This window comes from Dromiciops gliroides, chromosome 6, assembly GCF_019393635.1.
Source record: "Dromiciops gliroides isolate mDroGli1 chromosome 6, mDroGli1.pri, whole genome shotgun sequence".
Classification (NCBI taxonomy): domain Eukaryota; kingdom Metazoa; phylum Chordata; class Mammalia; order Microbiotheria; family Microbiotheriidae; genus Dromiciops; species Dromiciops gliroides.
In genome coordinates, this window is record NC_057866.1 from 156,180,157 (window position 1) to 156,202,086 (window position 21,930).

Here is a 21,930-nt window from a genome sequence, read left to right on the forward strand (position 1 = left end):
CTGGCCTCAGACACTTGACACTTACTAGCTGTGTGACCCTGGGCAAGTCACTTAACCCATTGCCCCACAAAAAACAAAAAACAAACAAACAAAAAAAGACCCAAGCTGAATAGAAAATTTGACTTTCAAATACAAGAAACTAGAGAAGCATAAAAAGGTAAACAGGAAAAATAAATCATAAGAGATATTAAAAGGTTAAACTGGGGCAGCTAGGTGGTACAGTAGATAGAGCACCGGCCCTGGATTCAGGAGGACCTGAGTTCAAATCTGACCTCAGACACTTTACATTTACTAGCTGTGTGACCCTAGGCAAGTCACTTAACTCCAATTGCCTCACAAAAAAAAGGTTAAACTGTTTACATTCCTACAAGGGAAGATTATATTTTTAACTCATAAGAACTCTCTCATTATTAGGGCAGCTGGGTAGATTATATTTAGACATAAGGTGCAGGTGTGAGTTGAATATGAAGGGGATGAGATCTTTAAAAAACAAAATTAAGTGGTGAGAGGAATGTACTGGGAGAAAGGAAGTGATGAAATGGGGTAAAGTATCTCACACAAAAGAAACAAAAAATAAAAGCTTATACAGTGGAGGGGAAGATGGGGAAAGTACTGGGGAGTGGGTGAACTTTACTCTCATTGGAACTGGCTCAAAGATGGAGTAACATATACACTCAATTGGGTATAGTAATATATCTTACCCTGTAGGAAAGTAGGAGGGAAAGGGATAAGGGGGAGGGGGAAAGAAGGGAGGGCAGATTGGGGAAGGGGGCAGTCAGAAACAAAGCACTTTTGAGAAGGGATAGGGTGAAAGAAGATATAAAAAAAAGAATAAATGTCACGGGGAGGGAATAGAATGGACAGAAATACAGTTAGCAATAGTAAATGTGAAAAAAGTTTGAAGAAAGTTTGTCTGACAGGCCTCAGTTCTCAGATGCATAGAGAACTGACTCAAATTTGTTAAAATAAGATCCATTCCCCAATTGGTAGATGATCAAAAGATATTAAGTTTTCAGATGAAATAATCAAAGCTACCTATAGCCATCTTTTTATTTCTTTTTCTTTTTTTTGAATAGAATTTTATTTTCCAAAATATATGTAAAAACAAAATTTTAACATCAATTTTTAAAAAAACTTTGTGTTCCAACTTCTCTTCCCCCTTCCATTCCCACCCCCCACCCACAAGAACTCAAGCAATTCAAAATAAGTTATACATGAGTAGTCATGGAAAATTCCCATATTAGCTAGTTGTGAGAGAAAACAGTAAAAAAAAAAAAACCCAAAACTTCAGATTAAGGAATTGTCAAAGAATTTAAAAAAAATATAAAATGTGTTTCCATCTGTTTTCAGATACTATCAGTTCTTTCTCTGCAGATGAGCTGCAATCTTCATAAGTCTTTCAGGGTTATATTGAATCATTGCCTTGCTGAAAATAACCACATGCTTCCCAGCAGTATAGCCATCTTTTTAAAAAAAATGCTCTAACTCACTATTGATTAGAGATGCAGGATAAACAATTCTGGGGTACTACCTCATACCTATTGGATTGGATAATGGGACAGCAGAGGAAAATGACAAATGTTGTAGGGGATGTGGAGAAAATGAGACATTAATACACTCTTGGCAAAATTGTAAAGTGATTGAAACATTCTGTAGAGCAAATTGGAAATAAGGCCAAAGGGCTATAAAACCATGAATACTCTTTGAACTAGTAATACCACTAATAGGTTGGTATCCAAAAAGAGATTAAAAAAGCAACAAAAAGTTGAATTCAAAATTGAGGAGATGCCCATCAGTTGGAGAATGGCTGAACAAACTGTGGGATGAGATTATGATAGAATACTATTGTGCTATAAGAAATGATGAACAGGATGCTATCAGAAAAACCTGGAAAGGCTTACATGAACTGGTACAAAGTGAAATGTACTATATACAAAACAATAGCAATATTGTAAGGTGATCTGCTGTGAATGACAATTATTTTGAGCAATACAGTGATCCAAGACAACTCTGAAGGACTTATGAAAAATGGAATCCACCTTAGCAGCAGCAGCTCATGCATTCCCTTTTGAGACAGGGTCACTTTTTTCCTGGGTGAGCAAGACAATGAACAGTAGCTAGAGCAGAAGGAATCTTCAAGGCAGATAGAAGATCCTTAATAAATTCTCCATTAGCAATGACTTTGGCAGCAGAGGTTAAAAATCCTCTCTGTAGCCATAGCATTCCTACAGCATGGCAGACACTACATACACATCTGGAATCAGTGTAAACAGTAGCACTTTCTCCTCTGGCTAGAGAAGAGGGTTGGTGAAAGCTGCGAGTTCAGAAGCCTATGCAATAAGATGGGAGGGCAGAGAAGCTACCCAGATAGTATCATAATCAGAAACTACAGCAGCGCCTGTATAGCACATTCTCTCATGTATAAAAGATAATCCATCAGCATAGAAAATAAAATCAGGGTTCTCTAAGGGTGTGTCAAAAAGATCATCCATTGGTGTTTCTTGTAGTTTTTGTTTGTTATTATTCAGTTTTCTTCTTCATGACCCCATCTGTGGTTTTCTTGGGAAAGTTACTGGTGTGGTTTTCCATTTCCTTCTCCAGCTCATCTTACAAATGAGAGAAGTGAGGCAAACAGAGCTCTAGTTTCAGATTCTGGTTTCAGCTCAAATAGTTTTATACTCTTTATTTGAAGAACAGACATTGCATTTACAGGAACAAGAGGCAAAGAGCCTCTTCAATTTTTCTTCTCTATAGGATTCTTCTCCATCTCTCAGCAACAGCATGTGTTAAGGAAGAGAAACATTTTCTGACTTCTCTTTTCTTCTCTTGTTCTTCTTTTTAGTAGCAGGCAGTAGTGGAAAGGAAATTAAATCTTTTCTATCCTTTCTTCTTCTCAGCAGCAGGTGGTAGTAGAAAGGCAACTTCTGTCTTTATTTGGCTAATCAAATCTGCATAGCAACAAATGATGATGTGGAAAGAAAGTGTTAATGGTCTCTCCCACAGCTATGAAGTATTATTTTTCTTTTATTGTTCTTCTGGTTCATCAGCTGGGTCCTCTGTGCTAGAGCCCTTCTTGTCTCACACGTAGTAGCCAAATTCTCATTTTCTATCATTAAGCCAGGAACATAAAATTGTTTAGTTAGTCACATTTCCCTAGCTATTAATCTTGAAATTCTCCATTTTCATATACAAATGAAAAAAAAATGATGAAAGAGACTTTGTCCCAGAGTTGTTCCAAAATTCTAGAGTTTGTCATATGCCCATGAGCTACTGCTGCCTCAGAATACCAAGGCAGAATGAAGTTCTATTTCCTCAAAACTTTGAAGCAGAGTTATGTCAAAGACAAGAGAACTGTCAATAACATTTTGACAATTTATTTTAAAAATAAAATGGTTAAGCCATTGTATGGTGTTCATGTCTTTGAATATGAGAACTCCAAAGCATCAGTGGAGATTGGAAAACTACCAATTCAGCAATTTTGCCTCAGTTTTTTAGATAAGGGGTTATATGGGTTTTGTCAAGTTATTTTTTTCCATTTATGGTAGGGGAAAAGAATGTGTGATTTCATTAGTGGCTATTCAGATAATAATTGTAAAGCACTTAGCACAGTGCCTGGCCCACAGAACTATACAAATGCTAAGTGTTGTTGTTGTTGCTGCTATTGTTATCCCTTGGTCCTAAAGCTAAAATGTTAGATATGGGATTTAAACCAGATCTTTCTGGCACTAACCTTAGTTCTCTAGCCATTAGGTCCCTATGCCTCTCATATGTATATATGAATTATGTATATACGGAGAAGGATAGATAGACAGTGTCAAGTATGTAGGAGTCATAAACCTAAAACTATGCAACAATGAAGAAGCAGCAATTTGATGGTCTTCAAATAATTTCTATCTTCCTGATTTTGAGATTAATACAACATTCACAAAAGGCAATATCCAGGGCAAACTATGGACTTTTCTCTCAAAGTGGTAATAAAATTATTTGTAAGCTTTATAGAATCCTGAGTCCAATCACATTTTTCATTCTGTGCTCTTTGGCTCTTTTTTATTATATGTTGTGCACAGGGATGCTTTTCTTCTCTAGGCCACATTAATATATATTTGTTCCTCTCTTATAAAAACTACCATGGTCTCCAGGTTTTGTGACTATGAATCAGAATAACTATTATGAAAGGCAAGCTGTTGGAGTGAGCTTTCAGAAGTACAGACACAGAGGAGACTAGAATTTGGAAAGGTCACTTGTGCCCCCTGAAACCCAACCTACAATAATGGAAGTAGCCCATAGGCATGGCTTCACTGGGGACATCAGAGCCCATCCTCGCATCTTTTCCTCAAACTTACACAGCTTGATGTGCTCATCTCCCTCTCTCTGTCTGGGTATAATGAGGTGAGGAGTAGATGGGACCCAAGGGAAGCAGGGGAGGAAAGACAAATGAACAGGAAAAGTGAGAGAAGCTCCCTGGTGTTCTATATCAGAGAACCAAAATATATGGCATAAATTTCAAAAATTTTTGACAGGTTTATTGGCTTTGAGGTTTATCTGAACTGAAATATTTCTGATGAGTCTCTGAGATCCACTTGCAATATGCAAGGTTTGACTCAGCACTGGTTTCCTGGAAAGGGCCTTTACTCTTCCTTAATAAGGCTTTGTGACACCAGACTTTAAAGTTCCCCTAGCTTCTGATATCAATGTATACGCTTGCACGCCTTTTACACTATTATATGCCTTGCTTTTATGTTGCATTTTGTTGCTGTCACCAAGCTCCATCTATGCACAAACAGCATTTTTTTCCATGAACAACCAATATATTTCAAAGGAGAATATGCACAGTGAACCTCTGAAGTAGGATGAAATCTGAAGAAAATACATGGCATAAACAAAATATGTGACACCATTAGGAGAACTATAAAAATTTTATTGCCCATAGTTTGGCAAGTCTTACATAACTTGTCTGCAGTCAACCCAACTTTGCAGCTCCATAAAGCCTTCTATATTCCTGTGGAATTTATTCACCATCTCATAGCTGTCTGTACCCCCCTCAACTCGACTCCTACAACAGTTGCTGGAGTCAATCAATTGCCAAACTTTCTTCATTCTTCTTATCAGGTCTTCATTTTCATAACCAAATGATAGAGAAGCAGCCCCATGTAGAAGAAAGAGGATTGGATCTGCAGTGCAAGAAATCAAGGTTGCAATCTAACTAACCAAAGTGTAACTTGAAGAAAGTCACTTAACATCTCTGTGACAGTTCCCTGATCTTTACAATGAAGGAGTCAGACTAGGTAACCTTGGAGGTCCCTTCTAGCTCTGTTGTCACACAATAGGATTTATCATGTTTCTAGATGAAGATATTGTCACACTCGGGCTTATATGTACAAAGTAAATACCTGGAAATATCAGCCCTCTAGGACTGATAGGATAGTACAATTGTCTCCAAAGGGAGAATTAACTTGCTCTACAACAAGCAACACTATGTTTTGCTAGAAAGAACATCCGGTTTTAGCCACTTCCAGTCCTGGCTTGGCCTTTTACCAAGTGACTATGGGCACATCTCTGGACAATACTTATCTTGCCCAACATCAACATGTATTTATTAAATGTCTGCTACGTACTAGACTTGATACAAAGAATACAGCAACTCCTACTTGAAAGCAATTTGCATCATCATTGGGTAACCAAGTACCTCCAGAAGAATCTACAAAATAAATACAAATTGATACAAATAAATCAAATATATTTATTTAGGAAGAAGAGTACTAGTAGGTGAGGAACTCAGAAAAAAGGTTTTATGAAGAAGATGGAATTTTGGCTACATCTTAAAGGAAGAGAGGGACTCTAGAAGGCAGAGGTAAAGAGGGATTGTACACCGGGTATAAGGGATGGCTAGTTTAAAAGCATGGAGAAGGGGCAGCTCGGTGGCACAGTGGATAGAGCACCGGCCCTGGAGTCATGAGAACCTGAGTTCAAATCCGGCCTCAGACACTTAACACTTACTAGCTGTGTGACCCTGGTCAAGTCACTTAACCCCAGTTGCCTCACTAAAAAACAAACAAACAAACAAACAAAAAAGCATGGAGAAAGGCGATTGAATATCATGCATAAAGAACAGGATGAAAGCCAGTGTGACTAGGTCAGAGAGCAATGTCCAATAAGGCTTGAAAGATAAGTAGGGGCAAAGATGTGAAGAATGTTAAAAGGTTAATAGAGGAGTTTATAATTCCTTTTAGAAGCAAGAGGAGATTACTGAAGTTGATTGGGTAGGGGGAGTGCCAAGGACAGGGCTATTGTGGAGAAAGCCCTATGAAACTTAAATGTGTCATGCAAATTTAAGGTATTATTTCAGGAGAGTCAATAACAGAAGACTTTATGAACTATTTAGTAACTAGTCAAAGGAGAAAGACACTTTCCACATAAGGAAATGGAGTAACATTTGTATGAACTATAGAAGTAAAAAATTTCTTTTTTAGTTGAAGATTTTAGGTGAAACAAGGTAGATGTGCTTGGATACAAAAAATAAATTCTTACTGAGGTATAAAATGCAAAACAAAACAACAATAATAAGCCAACAAAAGGTGAAAAAAATATCCTTGTTTTTGTTTTGTTTTGTTTTTGCAGGGCAATGAAGGTTAAGTGACTTGCCCAGGGACTAAGTGTCAAGTATCTGAGGTCGAATTTGAACTCAGGTCCTCCTGAATCTAGGGCCGATGATTTATCCATTGTGCCACCTAGATGCCCCCCCCCAAAATACCCTTGCTGAAAGTTTTTGTTTTGTTTTGTTTTGTTTTGACCTAGAGCAGTAAGATGCCCATCATCATATAATTTATATGTATCATAGGCAGGAATTGTACCCAGGTCTATCCAACTCATGGCCAACTTTCAGCTCACTGGGATTCTTCCATGCTGCCTGGTAACTTCTTACATCAAATAAAATAAATACATGTATAGTGTTTTGCACACCTTAAAGTGCCATATAAATACTGATTTTGTTGTTATTGTTGAAAGCTTAACATTTCATACTTACAAAGAATTAGTTTCACTAAGGTCCATAGGTATCCACATTCTACTTGGGAACTAGTCAAAGGAAAAAAACGCTTTCCACATAACAAAACAGCTAATCCTTAAAAAGAAAAATAAGTAGCTTTGTGTGCAATTAAACAAATTCAAATAAAAGTAAAGATCATTATATTCCCTTAAAACTAAAAAAAAAAAGCCCTATGAAAACCCCATGTTTTGGATAGAGCAATGGCCCTGGAGTTAGGAGTACCTGAGTTCAAATCCGGCCTCAGACACTTAACACTTACTAGCTGTGTGACTCTGGGCAAGTCACTTAACCCCAATTGCCTCACTAAAAACAAACAAACAAAAAAAACAACAACAAAAAAACCAACACCAAAAAAAAAAATGTTTACACAATGAAAACAAATAAGTTTATACATTGGTTTGTAGCACTATAAATTGACTTAGTCCAACAAATATTTTGATTAAACAAATTAGAAAATAATTACTCAGAATGTACTATATTTAAAGTACAATGGTAATCAATGTTCAAGCTTTCTAGGTCATGATCTGGTGACATGTAATTTAACCATAAAACCTTCGACGCACTTTGACCTGATGTTTGTGCTTTGCAGAACATGATCCAAGAAAATTACCTTCAAAAGGGAAAAATAAAGGAATTTGCACCTGAGCCCATACTTTATTTGTGTGACTAAGACTGGAGGGGATATAGTGGGTCTAGTCTATTACTACCATGCCAATATATTAGCCCAGGCAAGGGGCAGGGAAAATACACTGTTAATATAAAAGGGCTAAAATTTGGGGGACATAGATTATTTCAGGTAAATAGTTCACCTTCACTCATTTCAGACTGCTTCTTAATTATGGACTAACATGCCATCTTCACCCTGTTTCCTACTTTAGCCCCCCTCCCCCCCTACTCATCCCTTTATGTTTATTTAGAGAGACATTTAGGTTCTGACCCAGCCTGGCTTTTAGTTAATTCTTGCTTAAATCTTCATTTAAACATCAGGAAGAAAGAGGCATCATTCCAAAAACAGACACTGTCCATTCCAGGTGATCTCCTTAATTACAGATAAATGTCAGCCCAGTTGTGGAAAATACAAACATTTCTACAAAGATTTTCAAAACATCGTAACTTCTTTTTTTGTTTGTTTATTTGTTTGGGTTTTTTGTTTTTGTTTTAGTTTTTGTTTGCTTGTTTTTGTGGGGCAATGGGGGTTAAGTGACTTGCCCAGGGTCACACAGTATCTGAGACCAGATTTGAACTCAGGTCCTCCTGAATCCAGGGCTGGTGCTTTATCCACATAATCACTTATTCTTCACTAGATCTCCTTGAGGCAGATATTACCTCCAGTGTTTCAGATTATTATCCATTTTGCATTTTCAACTTGGACAACCACTGTTCATTCCCTCTCATAAATCCTTCATAAAAGATCTACCCAAGATGCTGCAATAACTGTTTGCCCAGAATTCTTCACTGCATGTGGCTTTGTGCATGTGTGTGTGTGTGTGTGTGTTTGTATATGTGTTTGTGTATGTGTATATATGTGTAATGGAACCCCCTTTGTCAATCCAGTGAAAACTATGAACTCCTTCTCAGAACAAAGTTTTTAAATGCATGAAATAAAATATATAAGGTTACAAAGGAAACCAATCATATTGAAATACAGATCTCTAAAAACAACAACAACAACTTCACAGACCCCAGATTAAGAGTCTCTGCATCAAATTAAAACAACTATGAGGTACCACCTGACACCTATCAGATTGGCTAAAATGACAAAAAAGGAAGATAATAAATGTTGGAGAGGCTGTGGGAAAATTGGAACACTAATGCATTGTTGGTGGAGCTGTGAGCTGATCCAACCATTCTGGAGAGCAATTTGGAATTATGCCCAAAGGGCAATAAAGCTGTGCATACCCTTTGACCCGGCAATCCCACTTTTAGGTCTTTTGCCCAGGGAGGTCATGGAGGGGGGAAAGGGACCCACATGTACAAAAATATTTATAGCTGCTCTTTACGTGGTAGCAAGGAATTGGAAGTTGAGGGGGTGCCCATCAATTGGGGAATGGCTGGACAAGTTGTGGTATATGAATACAATGGAATACTATTGTGCTGTAAGAAATGATGAGCAGGAAGAGTTCAGAGAAACCTGGAGGGTCTTACGTGAGCTGATGATGAGTGAGATGAGCAGAACCAGAAGAACATTGTACACAGTATCATCAACATTGAGTGTTGACCTACTGTGATGGACTATATTCTTCTCACCAATGCAATGGTACAGAAGAGTTCCAGGGAACTCATGATAGAAGAGGATCTCCAATCCAAGAAAAAAAAAGAAAGAAAGAACTGTGGAGTATAGATGCTGATTGAACCATATTATTTCTTTTGTTTTGGGTGCTGTGTTTTTTTTTCTATTTTGAGGTTTTGCATCACTGCTCTGATTCTTTCTCTTGTAACAGGATTAATGCAGAAATAGGATTAATGTTATTATGTGTATATATATATATATATATATATATATATATATATATATGTGTGTGTGTGTGTGTGTATATATATCTATATGTATATGTATAGAGATATATAGATATAACCTATATCAGATTACCTGCTGTCTAGGGGAGGGGGGATGGAGGGGAGGGAGGGAGAAAAATCTGAAATTGTAAAGCATGTATAAACAAAAGTTGAGAACTATCTTTACATGTGACGGAAAAAATAAAAAACCTCATAAATTTCCAAAAAAAAAAAAAGAGTCTCTGCATCTAAATTTATTTTCATACCATTTGTACCTGTATTCAGACCGACCATCAGTTATATCTTGCTCTTGTTATATGATCAACCTACATCCTTTCCCAGTTTTCAGATTTCATTCACAGGAAGACTGTCAATCTTACTATGGTTTAGTTTCTCTTGGGGAAAGTTAACATACTGGTCGTTGGATGTATATTTCAGGTTTCTAACACTGACAGTTAAATTCATGTCTATAAATCATCTAAAATCTCTTAGCACTCTCTCATCTTGTTCTGCAGCTCTACCACTGTCATTAAAGCAGACAAAGGGCATAGTGCCAGACTGAGGGCTTTTCATATTTCTCTCTTTCATGGGTTGCTGTGGCCAAAGAATTTTGTCACCTGGTAGGCAAATTCGCAGTCATTAGCCTCTTATTCTTAAAGTCAACATACAAAAAGTCTTATACAAAAAGTCAAGTCAACAAACATTGATGAAACATCAACTCTATGCCAGGTACCATGTGAGGTGCTGAAGTTACAAAGAAAGGCAGGAATAGTCCCTGACCTCAGGGAACTTGCATTCTAATGGGGGAAATAGCATTTAAAATCAAAAAGAAAAGAAAAAAACCTAAGTTCAAATAAGAAATATTGGAGGATAAATTTTGTTGCAAGGCAGCAGCATTAAAAGGGATTAAAAAAATGTTCTTATAAAAGGTGAGATTTAAGCTGATGCTTAAAAGAAACTAGGAAGCAGAGATGATGAAGGAGATAATTCCAGGCATGGGAGACAGCCAGTGAAAATGATGGGAGATGGAGAATCATATTGAGTGACTATCAAGGTTATTCCTTAGAGAACAGTGACCCAGAATAAGAACCAAGGAGTCATCTGATTCATCCCTCCACCTCATTTCCCAAATCCAGTAGTTCATAAATTCTTCAGTGTGTATTTCAGTAATGTATTTACTAATAGTGTTGCCAATTCTATTCAATTCCACAATTAGTTTTCAAAGCACCTATAATATGTAAAAGATAAGAGATAGGAAACAAAAGAAAACAAATAAAAATAAAAAATAGCCTTTGACTTTGAGGGGCTTACATTGTTCAGGTGTAATGCAACATGAGCCCTGAAAACATAGAAAGTAAACACAAGGGGCAGCTAGGTAGCGCAGAGGATAAAGCACCGGCCCTGGATTCAGGAGGACCTGAGTTCAAATCCAGCTTCAGACACTTGACACTTACTAGCTGTGTGACCCTGGGCAAGTCACTTAACCCTCATTGCCCCACCAAAAAAGAAAAAGAAAGAAAGTAAACACAAAACACTTTGAGGGGGAAAGCACCAATAATTGGAGGACTAGAAGGAATTTGTAATACTTGAATTCTTCCTAAAGGAAGCTAGAGGGGATCTAAGAAGTGGAAGAGCATCCTAGGTAGTGCATTACAGTATATGCTCAAAGGTCAGTTGTGTGCAAAGGAACAGAAGAGGCACACAGGACATTTGTATGGAAAACAACAAGATCATTTAACCCAAAGCACGGGGTCTGCAAAGGGTGATTGCACTGGCACTGTTGGCTTTGGCTGCCTTAGGAGAAGCATTGCCCATTGCACATAGAGATGTGCACGTGGTGGATGGCAGAGTAGTATAGAAGGCACCATGTGAGTGAACAAATGGTTTTTCTCAGTGCCTTCCCCTACCCCAATGTCAGGAATTTATATTGTTTCTAATTCTGTCATATCTCCAAATAACTTTGCAGCAGTTGGGTGCAAAAAACTTGAGTTTCTTTCTCAGACATCAAAATGAGACACAGAGGAGATACATGATATCTTTACAACTTTATTACAGACATACAACTTCTTTCTAACTGTGTGACCTTTCTAACCTTGATCTCTCTGGGTCTCAGTTCTCTCATCTGTAAAATGGGGGGAGAAGGGGTTGGATTAAAAGGGCCTCTAAGATGCCTCTATTCTAAATGTCTGATCCCATAATTCTGGCATGAATTAGAAATATGAATATATGTTTATTATACTGTGTGTCAAGGTGTAACTTTTTGGGGGGGGCAGGGCAATGGGGGTTAAGTGACTTGCCCGGGGTCACACAGCTAGTAAGTATCAAGTGTCTGAGACCAGATTTGAACTTAGGTACTCCTGAATCCAGGGCCGGAGCTTTATCCACTGCGCCACCTAGCCGCCCCCCAAGGTGTGACTTTTTGTTAAAGCTGGGTAAAGATCAAAGTGGCAATGTATGATGTGCAAATGGATGTTGGGATCCTTAATTCTCTTTTGTTCAGGGTTGAGATCTGTTCACCACAAAAGGCCAAGTATTCTTCAAAGCATGTCAGGCTCATGGCCTCTGAATTCTTCTGCTCCTGTCAGGGGTAGCTGCTACTTGTCCCTATTACGTTTTCTACCAGTGAGCTTAGTCCTCTCTTGACACTTTGGGCCTGGACTTATGGCCATAAGGAAACTCTAATTCAGAAGATGATGGTGGCTCAGGATCCAATTTGTCCTGTATGACCATTTCATTGTCCCTCAGGACTCTGCCCTAGGTACTGGCTTGTTCCACAGTCCTTCTAAGCCTGGGTCCTTGTTTGTTGCTATCCAATCTTTCTGATCTCAGACTATCATCTTTTTTGCCTAAGTTCTAGATCCCTAGTGACCTAGATCTCTACTGACCAATCTAGTTAGGCTCTCGCTTAGTTTCCTGACTCCTTCATTATATGCCTGCTCATTCCATCCTGTACCTTCTAGACCCCTAGATTCATTCTATAAAATTGAAACAGCAATCTGATCTTCCTCGATCTCATTCATGGCTTCCTTTCTCGTACCACCCTTCCCACTATCCTGATTCAAGAATGGCTGCTACCCAATGGCCTAACATGACACATTCCTGGCTTGTCAATGTGGCTTCTTCTGGCACTCTCGGGTCTCCAGAGGGAAAAACAGAATATCTTCAAATCACATGTGCTAATATGAACATGAAGAAAGAAGCCAAATGTGACACAATTTAAACCTTTCCTTGTAACAAATGATAAAATGACAAGTGTTTAAAATAGATACACTGTTTACTGATTGTTGATGCTCAGAGATATTAGCTCTGTATTTTGTGTCCAGCACTATTGAGCATTTTAAAAGTCACTGGAGGCTAAGTCATACCAACCCATCGTGTTGATTAGTCATGGCTCATAGAGCATTCTTATCATTAAATTAAATCACTAATTCCTCTCCCTCATTATAACAACAGTTTTTATTTTGTTGCACAACAAATAATAATAACCCATTAACATAGATTATTTTATTTATTAACAATCCATTAGCACAACTTATTTCACCCAAATGCCCCAACATTTCTATGTACTGCACCTCCCCCACCCCAATCTACACTGGCATCAGAATCTTTTCAGAGTAGCAAAACTATTATAGATAGGCTGATGGAAGTGTGGAATAAGTGAGAGTCTTTTCCCCCAGCTATACTGGCATGTATGAGCAAAGGGCAGTCTCACACTGGGGTCTGTAAGCCAAGGACAAGGACAAGCAGCAAGATATATGTCCTGGGTCAAAGCAATGTTAAGCCCAGTCTTCGTAGACCAAATGATAACATTTTCATTTTCTTTTATATAGCATCATGAATGATTCCTACCTTCTCAAGTCCTCCTTTATGTGAAGGGAGATCAATTCCTTAGGGATATGAAAAGACAGTGTGGTCTCATACATCTGCTCACGAATCCTCATCCACTGGTTATCAGATGTGGGGAATCTATATAATTTATACACTGGATTTTTTAATACTGTAAAGGAGGAAGACAAAAGGATAGAGTTGCTTACTTAAACCACTTTTTCGAGCATTGTCAAATGATTCAACATCAGAAGAAGACATGCTCTTGCCAGTGAAAATTATAATTAACATGGCCTATTACCATATGCTTTGCCACCTCACCCCAAAGGCCACTTTCCACATGACCTAGAGCAGAAGTCTGACACTGTGCTGTCTCCCCCAACATGAGAGTGGGGCAGTATTGCTCTTCTAATGTTATCATCCCCAGTACTTAGCATAATGCTTGGTATATAGTAAGTTTTCAATCAATGTTTTTTTCATTCATTCATTCATTCATTCATTCATTTTATTCATTTGAATTAAAAAATCATGATTTTTGTTGTCATTTACTTTTTAATTGAGTGCAACACATATGAATGCCAACAACCAAGTTTTCATTTTATATGACTTTCATGCTCAGTCATCATTTCAACACAGAGACTTGACTTTAGCCTCTGCCATACCCTGACTAGGTGTCCACTTATAAGTTAAAATTAACTGTGGATTAGCATTTGTAACCATGCATGTCTTTCCCCTTGCCCCTGCCCCCACTCCAGCCACTTCAGGCAGCTATATCCATACCATTATGTTTCTGCATTAATTTACTCACAGGTTTTCAAATAAGCTAACTAAACATAGAGAATAGCTGTGGCCCATGCTAAACCTTTCAAATAATAGTGGAAAACATGATCCTAATGAACACAGAAAAAAATGTGTCAAAACTACGGTGTTCTAAGAGACCACTTAAACTGTATTTTCTGATTCTAAATGTATTCTGCTATAGCGAATGGATTTTAAATTTCATACTATTTTTATTTATGTTCTTTTCAAGCCTTTTACAGTTTCCACTGATATGATGTTAATCAATGATCACTTCCATCATATCAGCTCAAGAGTTTCTTGGGGAAAAGGTGTTATCAGACAAATTCATTTCTTTCATTTTAATGCAAGATACCTTCAGACTAACAAGTTAGAATTCTCTCAACTGTGCCATTCAACCTCTAGGCATGGTTTTGTTGGGGTTGGGGTACTGTGTCACTATTGACCCAAGGAGACGGTGAATATGTTGTTCCCATACAATCCAAGAAATATTTATTAAGCACCTAGCCTACATTCAAGTCCATGTCCTAGGAGCTGAAGATATAGCAAAACGATAAAAAAAGATAAGTTCCTACATATAAAATAGCTTACATTCCACTGAGAGAATGACTCATGTAAACAAATACATGCATACATAAAATGTGAGGAGGGAGGAAATATTTACTAGAAGGATCAAACAAGGCTTCACATTGGAGATGAAAGGAAGCTATGGATTCTAAAGTAAGATAAAGAGGGAAAACTTTCCAAATATGGGAGAAAGTCTGTGCAAAAGCATTAAGGGTACAGGGGGATACTGAGTTTAGAGAAGAGTAAATCAAATTGGCTAAAATATAGACTGAATGAGTGAGAATGGAAAGGTAGACTGGAGCTAGATTGCCATGGGTTCTAAATAACAAATTGAGGAATTAGCATTTTATTTTAAAGGAATAGGGAGCCACTGAAGATTTTTTTTTGAGGGGCAATGGGGGTTAAGTGACTTGCCCAGGGTCACACAGCTAGTAAGTGTCAGGTGTCTGAGGCCGGATTTGAACTCAGGTCCTCCTGAATCCAGGGTCAGTGCTTTATCCACTGTACCACCTAGCTGCCCCAGCCATTGAAGATTTTTGAGCATGAGATATTGGCAAGTTTACTTTCAGAAGATCTTTAAATATTTTTTTCAATTAACAAGCATTTATTCTGTTTCTTCCAATAACCCACTGGAAAGAAAAAAAAAGAAAAACAAAACCCTAATAGCGAATATGAATACTGAAGCAAAACATCCTCTTACATTGGCCATGAACATGTTTCGTCTTTCACCTCTCTGTCAAGAGGTGGGTAATAACCCCCATTGTGTATCTTTTGGATTTATGGTGATAATTTTATTAATCAGAGTTAAGTCATTTAAAGTTGTTCATTTATACAATGTTATTATTATTGTTGTCCTGTTTCTACTCACTTTATTTGGCATCAATTCATATGAGTCTGCTTCATGGACCACCCCCTTTGTCATTTCTTACAGCCCAAAGACATTCCATTACATTCATATACCGTGTAATTTTCAGCCACTCCCCAAATGATGGACACCTTCTTAGTTTCCAGTTCTTTGCCAGCACACAAAGAATTGCTACAAATATATTTTTGTGTGTGCATATAGGATCTTTTACCTTTCTTTGATCTTTTGGGTTATAGTCCTAATATTGGCATAGCTGAGTTAAAGGCCTTGCTCATTTAGTTAGAAATTGCTTTCTAAAATAGTCATACCAACTATGCCCTAAGGGCTATAGAGCTGTGTGTACCCTTTGATCCAGCAATGCCATTGCTAGGTTTATATCCCAAAGACATCCCCCAAAAGAGAAAGAGAACTAATTGTACAAAAATATTTATAGCAGCTCTTTTTGTCATGGCTAAGAACTGGAACTCAAAGGAATGCCCATCAATTGGGGAATGGCTAAACTGTGGTATATGTGGTGATAGAATATTATTCTGATATAAGAAATGACAAGCAGGATGACTTCAGAAAGGCCTGGAAAGACATGTATGAAATGATGTATTGTGAAGTGAGCAGAACCAAGAGAACGGTTATACACAGAGACAGCAATACTGTTTGATGAAGAACCGTGAATGACTTTTCTCAACAAAATAATGATCCAAGACAATCCCAAAGGACTATTGATGAAACAAACATATTTTCTACCTCCAAAGAAAAAACTGATATTGATGGAAGAGACTGAAGCATGTGATTTTTCACTTTCTTTCATTTTTTTCTTTTAATCAAGCTTTCTTGTACAAAATGACAAACATGGTAATGTTTTACATAATTATACATGTGTAACCCATATATAATTGTTTGCTACCTCAGGGAGGGGTGACAGGAGGGAAGGAAAGAAGGATAAAAATTGGAACCTAAAACTATAAATAAAAATGTTCATTATTAATAAAAAGAAAAAGATGTTAGTTGACTGACAAAATAAAATAAAATGGCCATACCAATTCATAACTCCAGCAACACCGCATTTTTATGGGTTGTCCCTCATGCATGGAATTCCCTCTTTCCTCATCTCTAGCTATTGCTTCCCTGGCTTCCTTTGAGTGCTAGATAAAAATCCTACCTTCTACAGGAAGTTTTTCTAGTCCCTCTTAAGTCTAAAACATACCTTCTATTAATTATTTTCTCTTTATCCTGAATATATTTTGTATATAATTCTTTCATGTTGTCTTCCCCTTACACTGAGTTCCTTAAGGAATTCACTGTCTTTTCCTGTCTTTCACTGGCTGTCTTTTACCTTACTTTCTAGCCCCAATGCTTAGCCTGGTGCCTAGCACATGATAGGTGCTTAATATATGTTTATTAATTGACTGACTTTTTTTTACTGTACATGTTTCCTAGTGTCCCTCCAATATTTGTCATTTTCCTTCTTTGTCCACTGTGCTCTGAGGTAGAATCGCCAGAATTTTATTTTGGTAACTATGTAGAACATATGGTGTTGAGAACAATATTTGAAGATATAATGGTTGTATATGTCCCTCAATAAGTAGAATATATAATCTGCAATTTATCTCAACATCTAAAAGCAGTCAAATTTTCATAGGACATAACACCATAATCCAACGAAACTACATGACAGAACTACAACCAACAATTGCTCAAATACTAATGGCTCATAAATGTCTTTAAAACAATAGTCTCCTCTTCTTCAGTGATGAGAGAGAAAAAGAACCTCTGGGAAACATCTGTAACTCCAAAAATAATTCTTGGAATTGGGAACAAACTAGTTGATTTATCAAAGCACTCAAGTGGTGATCCAAATTATAAAGAAAAAAAAACAGGTTGAATGTCTCTTTTAAATAACATCTATTTTAATTAATTAAATTGTATAACAGTTTTCTCTCTTTTTTCAAAGAAATTATTAGGCTTATTTTCCTTAGTGATCAATCAGACATTGAAGACTTCATTCATTTTAATGTTTTCATTTATTTTATAATGCTAGTATTTGAGACAGAATATTGTAATGATTAATTTTAATTCTGTTTTATGCCCCAATGTCCACTCTTCCTCTAGAAATTACTTTGTATAAATTTTATATTTATTTACTTATATAGATATTTCATCCCAGTAAAATGCAAGGTCCTTGAGGATAGGAACTACTTTTCATTTGGTTTCTATAGACCTAAGTAACGCAATATTCTGCACATAGTAGGTGCTTAGGAAATGCTCATTGGGTGGCACTAAGTGGAATTTTCAAGACATTTGAAAAGTACTGAAACTTGGATAGTTTAAAATATTTAGCAACCCTATTATCTATATTATCTATCTTGCTGCCTCATATTTTTCAAAAATCCCATATCCTACTTCAAACCCCTGGGGTAAAAAACCTATGGGTTCTCTTGGTTCTTTTGTAAAAGCCTATTGAATTATTTCACAGTATTTTTTTTTCCTTTGCATGTCTGGATGCTGTCATGAAGTATACAGTCTGGTTTTCTTCCCCACCATTCCAATAAAAACCCTTTGACTTCTTTGACTTTTTCATTCCCTGGCAATGTAGTGTGTTCTAAATATAATCCTTTGTTGAATTAGCTTAAGCAGAAAATCAAGGGCAGTTTGATTAATGAGTTCCCAAAGTCTCATTTGACCACCCAGGGCACATCATCTACATACACTGTGGGAACTCTACTGTTTAGAAAGTAAACATTTGGCAGAAAAAATCAAATAATTAGACAATTCAATAATCTCCTTCCCCCATCTAAAAGGATATATATATATATATATATATATATATATATATATCCCTATTCCCTTTAGATGGTGAAATGTTTTATGCTTAAGAAATTTCCTGAATTCATTAGGTTTGAGATTTCTCTACTCAGTTAACTCACAAAAATATGCCTCACAGTAGAAATCCAGTCATTAGTCAACAACATTTATTGAGCACATACTGGGTACAAAATACATTGTAAGTATGAAGAAGATGATGAGGAGGAAGAAGAAATAGAAAGGAGGAAGAAGAAGAGGAAAAAAAGGAATCAATCTACTACCATTACATATTTGCATGTTGCTGGTAATAGAATCATAGCACCCCAGATTTTGAAGTGATTTAAAATACTGTTTAGTCCAACTAATAGCTGAAAAAAAGAATTCCATCTATAAAATTTCAGATGGGTGGTCCCTGTTTTTGTCTAAAGACATATAATAAAGTGGAATATGTCACCATCTGAGGCATCCTATTCCTCTTTTGTATAGCTACAATTTTTAGCAAGGTTTACCTTCTGTAAGGCCTAACTCTGCTTCTCCGAAACTTTGCTATATCAAACCCAGTTGTGTCCTGTGAGGCAAAGCAGAGTGATCTCTCTTCCATTTGACAGCAAGCACTTGAACCTCACCAGACAGAGTCTACCAACTTCCTTCAATCTGTCCTTCTCTGATATGAACGTAAGACCCTTTCCCATTCTGATTATTCTCCTCTAAACATGCTCCAATTTTTCAATGCTTTTGATAAAATGTGGCTACTGAAATTGGACATAATATTCCAGAGATCTTCAGACTCAGAAAGGGTATAGCAGAATAATCACCTTATTCCTGGCAGCAATATCTTAATTCAGTCTTAAGACTGACTGCCATCTTATATTGTTGACTTGCATTTTATCCACAAAAGCCCAAATATATTATTCAGATAAACTGTAGAAATGAGCCAGCACTATTCTATTTGTAAAGTTTATCTTGTGAACCCAAGTTTATGACTTTATATTTAGGCCTATTAAACTTCTTCTGATTCAATTAGGTTCAATGTTCTAGTCCAGAGGTGTCAAACATGCAGCCCACAACATACTCAATTATAGCCCAAACCAGATTAAAATAGAATTGAGAAATATTTAACAAAATAAATAAATAATACAATAAAAATAGATTAAATGATACACTTTAAAACTAAGTCAACATGTGGCTCACAGGGATCCTTATACGCAGTTTAGTGGCCCTGTATTTATTTGAATTTAACATCCCTGCTCTAGTCTATTCAAGACTTTTTTTAAAATCTTATTCAGTCTTCAAGAGACACCCCTACCACCTTTGTGTCATTTGCATATGGAACACAAAACTATGTGAAGGATCTGTGACTTCCACAATGTGGATTAGAGCCTATTGCCTAGATGAGTCCTAAGGAACAATGCAAGGCAGAGATGGGTTATGAAACCTTCCTAGAGGTAGAGGTAGAGGTAGAGAGAGAGAGAGAGAGAGATAAAGAGAGAGAGAGAAAGATATATGTGTGTGTATGTGTATTTGTGTATATTTATACACACATATATATGTGTGTATACATATGTAATATGCATATATAATATGTAATATGCATATATGTATGTATGTGTTTGTATATGTGTGTGTATACACCTAGAAATTTCTGGTGTGCAATTGGAACCCAGTATCTTCAGCCTCCAGTTCCAGCACTTTACCTGGTTTTCAGTTTAAGAGGGAATTAATGGAATGTTCTATAAATGATTGCAACATCCCAAGCAGCCTCCCTCTGCTGGTACCAAGATTTTCTTCATATAAAACAAGTTTTGTTGACCACTGAACAGTCTCAGCTTAGCTGCACTATATAATCCTGACCTGAGCTTTGAAAACAAACAAAGCAAAACAAAAACTCTGTAGGCTTAGCTCCTTTTGGCAAAAAATGATTTAAAAAAAAAATCAATTTCTAACTCCCTCCTGTGAGAAACCAGTAGTGAAAGTTTAAACTTCCGTCAATGGCCATATAGATAGTTAAGCAAGAATGACAATGGAGAGGCAAAGATTTTGAGAGAATCCCCTAGAGATCTGACATCTAAGATGAACTTAAGGCTAAAAGGTAAATGGTAGATTTTCTGTGAACCTCCAGTCCAGATTTGAACAAGACTAAATTTTCTCCTTTCCTGTTCTGTATCTTTGACCCTCTAAAACGGTTACATGATCCCCAAAGCTACTACTCTGAAACCAAATGAATAACTACCATTCTGAGATGACCATGGGAAGGACACAGTAGTGAATATCTTTTATTCTCAGAGTCCAAAAGACTTTGTGGCTGTGCACAAAACTCAGAGGAAGAAACACCATGCTAAATTCTTCATTCCTCCCTACCTTCTACTCTTCCTTCTTGCTGTATACAAAAAGACCTTCCTTGGGACTACCAATAGTTTTGATTGAATTTGATATCCATTGTCTGGAAGGCACCACAAAAATGGAGGAAAATTAATGTGGTCCATCACATGTAACTGTGGGAAGAGGAGAGGTGGAGGAAGAGAGGAGGAAGCCAGCAACAAATGGAAGCAGCTTAAATGCCTAACTAATGGTTAAATATATTGTGGCATATTGAAGGGATGGAATATTATAATGTTACCAAGCCTTAAGTATGAAAAATATGATGATAACTTGCAAAAACATATCTTAAATGGTGAAATAAAAGATATTAGACCAAAAGAATGGGGTAGAGACTGAAGTATAATCAGCTGAGGAAAAGTGACTGGGAAGGAATAGATAAAAAAATAAAAACTGGAACTTAAAAATATAAATTAAAATGTTTATTACTTAAATATTTTTTTAAAAACATGTTTAAAAAACCCCATCCTAATAGAGACATAGAGGGGGGTGACTGGACATGTTCGGTGCTACTATCCAGTTACTTAGCAAAGACCTTAAATTATAGTCAAATCGAAGTTCTCAATGGCAAGGAATAGGTTTGTTTTTGTCTCCAGTGCCTAGCACAGTCCCTGGGATGTAGTATATACTTAACAAGTACTTGCTGAATATATACAGATTTTGAGTAATAGGGCAGTATTCAAACACAGGTCTTGCAGCTGGAAATTTGGTGGCTCTAGATGACTAGCAAACTATCAATAGTCAAAGAACTGAATTGGAAAGAATGTTCTCAAAAAGAAATTAAAAAAAAAATTTTTATATGCCAGATCTCTGGAAAGAGGAAGCAAGAGCACTATAAAATTAGACAATGTAATAAAATATATCGATAAAGTTTTAAAAATAAATTTTAAAAAAAGAAACACTGAGAAGTCATAGAAAACAGTGAAGATTCTATTTTGCATGAGTGCTTTTGGATTTAAGTTGGAGTCATTTTTAAAAAATGAATACAACAGTAAAACCAAGGGGAAAAGAAGGACCAACTTTAGTCCTCTCTACCATGAAAACTTGGGAGGATTGGGATAATTGGTTCATCATTCATCCAATAAGCAAATGTTAAGCAGCTACTATATGCTAGGCACTGTGCCAAATGCTGGGTATTGTGAGCTAAACCTAAATTTGG

At 36.8% G+C, this 21,930-nt stretch overlaps 1 protein-coding gene across 3 annotated transcripts in view; it reads right to left on the bottom strand.

Moving 5' to 3' along the window:
* The window catches only part of INPP4B (inositol polyphosphate-4-phosphatase type II B), a 965,936-nt gene that overhangs the window by 250,385 nt on the left and 693,621 nt on the right, over positions 1 to 21,930 (bottom strand). For all 3 annotated transcript variants that reach the window (XM_043973131.1, XM_043973128.1, XM_043973129.1), the window contains one exon: positions 13,391 to 13,538. In XM_043973131.1, the coding sequence (XP_043829066.1) occupies positions 13,391 to 13,538 (148 nt within the window). The remainder of the gene's footprint in view (positions 1 to 13,390; positions 13,539 to 21,930) is intronic.